This window comes from Lathyrus oleraceus, chromosome 7, assembly GCF_024323335.1.
Source record: "Lathyrus oleraceus cultivar Zhongwan6 chromosome 7, CAAS_Psat_ZW6_1.0, whole genome shotgun sequence".
In the NCBI taxonomy this organism is placed as follows: domain Eukaryota; kingdom Viridiplantae; phylum Streptophyta; class Magnoliopsida; order Fabales; family Fabaceae; genus Lathyrus; species Lathyrus oleraceus.
This window is the reverse complement of record NC_066585.1, coordinates 226,192,963-226,200,463: the sequence shown is the minus strand read 5'-3', so window position 1 is coordinate 226,200,463 and position 7,501 is coordinate 226,192,963. Positions and strand designations below refer to the sequence as shown.

At 37.3% G+C, this 7,501-nt stretch overlaps 1 protein-coding gene across 1 annotated transcript; it reads right to left on the bottom strand.

Annotated features, from left to right (window-relative positions):
• Positions 1-3,712: 3,712 nt before the first annotated feature.
• Positions 3,713-7,015, bottom strand: LOC127100352 (probable arabinosyltransferase ARAD1). Its single transcript, XM_051037487.1, has 3 exons — positions 5,890-7,015; positions 5,161-5,526; positions 3,713-4,273 (listed from the first exon to the last, which is right to left on the bottom strand). Exons 1-3 carry the CDS (start codon positions 6,784-6,786, stop codon positions 4,097-4,099), a joined length of 1,440 nt encoding a protein of 479 aa, XP_050893444.1. The 5' UTR covers positions 6,787-7,015; the 3' UTR covers positions 3,713-4,096.
• Between the last annotated feature and the right edge of the window lie 486 nt (positions 7,016-7,501).

Below are 7,501 nucleotides of genomic sequence, written 5' to 3'. Positions count from 1 at the left end.
TCATTACATATGTCTATGCTAATGGTTAAGGAATTGGATTTAATTGAGCAGTTTAGAGACTTGAGTTTGGTGTGTGAGAGTACTCACAATAGCGTTAAATTGGGAATGTTGAAGTTAACAAGTGGTATTCTGGATGAGATCAGAGAGGGTCAGAAATCCGATGTGCTTTTGGTTGATAAGTTGACTCTAGTGAATCAAGGTCAAGGTGGCGAATTCAGAGTTGATGAGAATGGTGTTTTGAAATTTGGTAATCGGGTGTGCATTCCGGATGTTACCGAACTTAAGAAGAGTATCCTTGAGGAAGGACATCGTAGTGGCTTGAGTATTCATCCTGGAGCTACGAAGATGTATCATGACTTGAAAAAGTTATTTTGGTGGCCGGGGATGAAAAGAGAAATTGCGAGTTTTGTTTATTCCTGTTTGACTTGTCAGAAGTCAAAGATTGAGCATCAGAAGCCGTCTGGGCTAATGCAACCGTTGGCTATTCCAGAGTGGAAGTGGGATAGTATCAGTATGGATTTTGTTTCTGGTTTACCGAGGACAAGCAAGAATTTTGAAGCTATTTGGGTGATTGTTGATAGATTGACAAAATCGGCTCATTTCATTCCGATCAGAATGGATTATCCGTTAGAGAGATTAGCCGAGTTGTATATTGAGAAAATTGTAAGTTTGCATGGTATTCCGTCGAGTATTGTTTCGGACAGAGATCCTAGATTTACATCGAAGTTCTGGGAAGGTTTGCAGAGGGCTTTGGGAACTAAGCTGAGATTGAGCTCTGCATATCATCCGCAGACTGATGGTCAGACTGAGAGGACGATTCAGTCATTAGAGGATCTTTTGAGGGCTTGTGTTTTGGAAAAAGGAGGTGCTTAGGATTGTTATTTGCCTTTGGTTGAGTTTACCTACAACAATAGTTTTCATTCGAGCATTGGTATGGCGCCGTTTGAAGCTTTGTATGGTAGGAGATGTCGGACACCGTTATGTTGGTATGAGTCCGGTGAGAGTGTTGTGGTTGGACCGGAGATTGTTCAACAAACTACAGAAAAGATTAAGATGATTCAGGAGAAGATGAGAATTGCTCAGAGTCGTCAGAAGAGTTATCATGATAAGAGGAGGAAGTCACTTGAGTTCCAAGAGGGAGATCATGTGTTTCTTCGTGTTACTCCGATAACAGGTGTTGGTCGAGCTTTGAAGTCAAGGAAGTTGACACCGCGATTTATTGGTCCGTATCAGATTTTGGAGAGGATAGGAGAAGTAGCCTATCGTATCGCTTTACCGCCGTCACTTGCGAATTTGCATGAGGTTTTTCATGTGTCTCAGTTGAGGAGGTACATTCATGATCCGTCGCATGTAGTCCAAGTAGATGATGTACAGGTGAGAGATAACCTGACTGTTGAAACATCACCTATGAGGATCGAGGATCGAGAGTTGAAGCAGTTGCGGGGTAAAGAGATTGCCTTAGTGAAGGTAGCTTGGGGAGGACCAACAGGTGGCAATGTTACTTGGGAACTGGAGAGTCAGATGAAAGAGTCTTATCCAGAGCTATTTGCTTGAGGTATGTTTTCGAGGACGAAAACTCTTTTAGTGGGGGAGAGTTGTAACACCCCAAGATAAATAAGACATTTATTTAATTTAAATTAATATTTTATTTATTAATTTAATTAAATAATTGGAATTTTGGATTATTATTATTATTTTGGAAAATATATAAGTTGGAATAAGGAAAAAGATTCTCATTTGGAAAAGAAAATTTCACGTGAAACAGAGAACGATCGTGAAAGAGGAAAAGGGCAAAGAGACAGAGCAAGGGCTGAAGGTTGAAGAGAGAAAAGCTTGGAGCTCAAAGATTTGCCGGATTAATCAGGTAAAGGGGGTTTATCGTCGTTTAATGGGTATTATCGATTAACATGTCATGGGTAGTGAGAAACCGTTGAATTGACCCTAATTGGGATTTAGGATGCGGAGATAATTGTGACGAATAAGTGTAGGAAAACTGAAATTGAATCGATAATTGTATGTGTCGTAATTTTCCGATAACGTAGCTTTTTACGGAAGTTGAATCGGAGGTCCGGAAGTCCTCCAACGGCGGAAAATGCGGAGAACTCTGCATTCTGCCTTGTGTTAGCGCAGGGACTGCTGTTTTGCCTGCGTTAACCGGTTAACCCAGGGCGTTAACCGGTTAACACTGTTATATTTTGTGAAAATGTGCTGTTTTGCCTGCGTTAACCGGTTAACCCAGGGCGTTAACCGGTTAACACTGTTGCGTTTTGCCAGAAAATGTGTTTTGTCCTGCGTTAACCGGTTAACCCAGGGCGTTAACCGGTTAACACTGTTGCAGTGTGGAAAAATGGTTAATTTTTATGTTGAGAACACAATTGGTGATTGGCCTATTGTAGTTAATTGTGATGAGTAAACTTGTTGGGTTTATGTTGTGAAATGTTTATACAAATATGTTGAAAAGTTGATTATAAGTTGTTTTTGTGGAAAATACTGAGTTGTAGGCTGATGAGCCAAAGTTGATTATAAGTTGTTTTGTTGAAAATAATGAGTTGTAGGCTGATGAGCCAAAGTTGATTATAAGTTGATTTTTGTTGAAAACGTTGTTGTGTTGCTGTTATTATTATGTTGTTGAAATTTCAAGTCGTACATGCCATATACATTCATATGCATTAAGTCGGAGCTTTGCTCACACCACGTTGGCCTGGATTGGCAAAAATATGGAGCTTTGCTCACACCACGTTGGCCTGGATTGGCAAATTTTAAGTTGAAAGTTGAAGGCTTATGCCTTGATGCCCACTAAAATGGCAATGATTTTAAGTTGGGAGTTTTACTCCGAATGGTACCACATGCATGACGAGTCGAGTCTCATTTGAGTTGCATTTTATGTTGTTATTGAGTTGCATTTTACGTTGTTATTAAGTATGATATTTGAGTTGATGTGCCGTTACTGAATGCATGATATGATTAGGGTGATTAACGTGTAAGATTACTTAACATAACATGATAAGTTATAATATTTGTTATATCGATTGAGGAACTCACCTTTACACTATTTTTCAGGTAACGAGCAGTGGGTGAGTAGAAGCTAGTGCTTGGAGTCTAGTGTGGTTTATGTAGTGGGTCATGCTCTGATAGATGTAACATCGGGACGGGATGTTTTAACTTGTTGAATAAATTTTTGTGTAATGTATTACAGATGTTGAATGACTTATATCCGCTACGTATTTTGCAAGAAGTGTTTGTGTTGAACTAAATAATGAGCATGACTGATTTTTATGGTGAAATTGTGAAATGTTGTTATGTGACACCCTTGTTTGCGTATTTACTCTGATATATATATTTGTTGTTATTGTTTTTAATTAAATATTTGGGGTATTTTAGAAGGGTGTTACAATCACGGTGCCAAAAGACTTTTAAGATTATCACGGTCCCAACGAGCTTGTTTTACCTCCCTTCACTAAAAGACATTTCCAACATAAAGGTATCATTAGGACAGATATTGAAATGAACCTACTCAGCACAACGATTATCTTAAACACGCTTGATGTACCAAGGTTTTACATTTCCTGCTGCTTATCATCAAGACGTTACTAACATACTGAACACAATCATGGTTGACATATTAAAAAATTGAGTAACAAAAACAGAGCTACCAGAACACACATACAACAACAGAACCAAGAGAGAAAGATCAAAATATGATTATAAAGAATAAAAAATAATTATGAGTTTATTTTTATTTCTGTACAATACAATCACGATAAAAACTTATATCTTTTTAGCCTAGTCTAATGTGTAATTATATAAGGGGGTTCATGGAATCTACAATTACAGAATACATGCCGATAATAAGCCATTTGAATATCACACTCATGCCAGCCAGCCCCAGTAACTAATGAATAATGATAGTTGCACATAATTTTCTCCCTTATCTCACTCACATGTGACGGGAATTTAATTGGGAAGTGAATTTCATACGACAGAAACTGCATTTACATCCATCACTATCCTTAAATAATTTTCTCATCACCTCACAATGTCCCGTCAAAACCGAGCCATAGTTCATGGGATGCCTAGTCTGATTGTGAGATGAATGCTATAAGGTTCTAATGGCAGTCTGGTTTGTACATATGCAGGAGCAATCAGTTTCCTTTGTAAACAGCCTTTTCTCCCGGTTAATCATCAATTTGATCAAGGGTAGTTTTTTCGAAACTTGGCGCCAAATCTCATTCACTGTTCCATCTGGTTCATCGTATTCAAAGTATCGCTTCACCTGAAACAGGATAAATTAAGTAATCAAAAAATGAAGTGAACTGGAATGCCTAGAATGACTTCTTCAACCCATTTTATTCAGTTAGAAAATTTTAACTGCAAAAAGTCAATTATATTTTAGAAGAAAGATCATATAAAGTGAAACAGCAGCTAATATTTTAGTTAAATTAGAGCTACTCAGTTGAATATTGTATAATTTCTACTTGCACAGCTACAAATAAGCATAAATGCATGGAACTCAAGTACACCATGATACAAGAGGATTTAAAGGTGGCCATGATTTACGACATTCATTCATAAAGGAAAGAAGCAATGAAAATCTAACTTGTTTATTGCCTAATTCAAGTTCACTATTCAAGTGCCCTTATGCTAGGCATTTATTACGTGCTAGAAGCTCATAGGAGAGGATGAGGAAAAAGGATTATTGTTTTACAAAAGAGACACACTCCAATCAAACTTAGCACACTATGCGTGTGTTTGGCAACAATGCATGTCACCACTACCGCTCGTTCATACTCTCTCCACCTTAATTTTTTTGAAGCTACAATTGCTAGCTTTTACATACCGTGCGGTCAAACCATGATTTCCAAATATACCAAACATAGGCTAAATGTATAAAGTAGCTCAATAACAAATTAGCAACTCATACTCATGACAAACATCAATTAATTACTAAAATAAAAATATTCATAATGCAAGTAGAGGGAAAAAAGGAACACTTAAAACTACTATAAGAAACACAAATCTGTCGAATATTATATGGTTCTATGTATCAATGCTGTAATCTTTTGAAGTGATAAAAAAATGCAATAGAGGAAGAAAAAGACAGCAGAAAAAACACCTACAGATTTTATTGCAGAAGTAAACTGCACCAGCAGTACTACTAACCTCTTTTAGTTCTTTCTGATATTCCAAGATTCTATCCCGGGTTATGCCTCTCAAAATTGACACCAAGTATCCTGGCTGTATTGCAGGAGCAGTTTCCACAAATACAGCAATCTTTCTATAGTCTATAGTGTCTTCAAAAGGCAACTCAATACTATCACTAATAATCACTGGAACGCACAAGCTAACAATAGCATCAAATAATCGGCAGGCAGATGGAGTATCCCCCGCAGGATGTAAGCAAAATTTGGATGTATGCATTCCTTGTGAAGCTGCCCGCCGGCTCTCTCTGGATTGTGCTCCATGCTTTATTATAACATCTTTTTCTGTATCTAGAATTTGAAAGAGCGTGTCTCGGATCTTCCCTCCCTGTAAACCGACGAGGACAAATATAATTCAATATCACAAGAAGCTAGCTGCACAAATAAAATATCCGAAGCAAGGTCTTTAATATTTTGAAAGCTGCCTAAATTATTAAAACTGCAGCATTCACACAGCCACATTAAAAGTATTGGTTTTTCAGTTTGCAGCTACATTTTCTGCTTCTTAATGCAGATAGAACAAGTGAATATCAAACAATAATTCATCACTTAGGGAACCATAAAAATACGTCTGTAATACAAATATGATACTGAATTACAATTTGAGTCACTCAATTATCAAAATTATCCCACAATAGACTATGATCAATGTCCCAATTCATGGGAAACATTGCAGAAAGCATAACATTACCTCTTTGCGATATCGATTTCCCATGAAAAACAACAAGGTGTTGCGTTCATCAATACCAACGTCACCTGTATATGTTTTAATCCGATGCGAGTACGGCACAATCACATCCTTCACCAGAGATCCCTGGTCCGGCCGCAACCGTCCAAAATCCGATACAAGCAGCACAGAGTTCTTGACCCGATCAATCACCCGATACATCGCATTCGGATCAGAAGCCACAATCACATGATCCCTTCCTTTACTTCTCTGCCAATACGCCTGCCTCTTTAGCCACTCAACCAATGCCTCTTGATTCTCCTCATCGACGTAAGCAGTCTTCTCCGGACCGGAACCGGGAGGCCGGACCGGGTTCACAATCAAGCTCAACGACGAGAAAAACGGCACGAAGAACAAATCCGCTTCTTCTGGATCTAAAACCCGAACAACAGGCGAACCCGCACGCTCCGAATCGGGTCGAGATAGATCCGAAAACAAGTACCACTCCGCCATGTGCTGGTGACCTGGATACTTCAGAGAAGATAAATCGATATTATCAACGCGTGAGCCACGCGCGAGTGAATGATGCTGGATCACCCCATAGGTGAACCTCCGAGGAAGATCGTAGAGGTAAACCTTAACAGCAGGAAACGTAGATTTACCGGCGGCGAGAAGGATAGACGAGGCCGTGGCGGTGTTGAACGGAAAGGTAGCGGAATCAAAGGCAGAAGAATCATAGGATTGGAAGAAGGTGTTAACGAGAGCGTATAGAGCTACGATAATGAAGAAAATTGCTAGGGTTCGTTTGAAAACGGGTTTTCGGGTCATGGTGGAAAACAGTGTTTGGAAACGAGAGAGAAAACTGTGTTTAGGTTTTCTGCCTCTGGTTCCTTCTTCGTTCATATTTTTTGGGTACCGCATCGCACTTTTCTAATGTAGGTGTAAAAAGCTATGTACCACTAGAGTAATAACTGCATCTAAGGTTACACCATTGCTATACTGGCTATGAATGAAAAAAAAGTTATTACTACTACTCTTTTTTCTCAAAATTGGTGTGAATGAATCAATGAACTGTGATCGCGAATTTGGAAAGATGATATGACAGGAATTTCAGACTTATGCAATCTTATAAGAATGATTATTTGTTTATATAATTATAATTATCTTTATATGTCACTCCTAGATATCTTAACAAATTATATACATAACGTAACTTTCATTCTGTCTATTTTTTAAAATTAGTAGTTAAGTTTTTTTATGACTAATTAATGTCTAATTTTTTAATATGATTTATTTTAAAAAGTTTAATGTATTTTTATTTGAAAAGATAGCTATTTATTTTTTATTATTATAAATTAATTTATAAACACACATTTATCATTTCAAAAATGATTAAATATGGTTTATCCTCAATATTGTTAGCAAATTTTGATTTACCCTATAAAAAATTTAGGATTTCTTTGTAACGTTTAAATTCCTTTTTTTAAAATTTATTTATTCATCAATCAATTATAAAATCTTCATATTTATTGATTAGAACAGTGTATGTAACTTGGGTTTTGAATCTAGAATTATAGTCTTCCTCTTGCACTTTCTTACTAGTGTCCTTGTTTACTGTGAAATTTAGTAAATTAAA

Bases quoted from the DNA above. Each gene is read 5' to 3' on its own strand.
- LOC127100352 (XM_051037487.1), bottom strand. From the start codon at position 6,786: ATGCGGTACCCAAAAAATATGAACGAAGAAGGAACCAGAGGCAGAAAA. The intron at 5,527-5,889 runs GTAATGTTATGC...GTCGGTTTACAG, and splicing joins GAAATCGATATCGCAAAGAG to GGAGGGAAGATCCGAGACAC. The intron at 4,274-5,160 runs GTTAGTAGTACT...ATCCTGTTTCAG, and splicing joins ATCAGAAAGAACTAAAAGAG to GTGAAGCGATACTTTGAATA.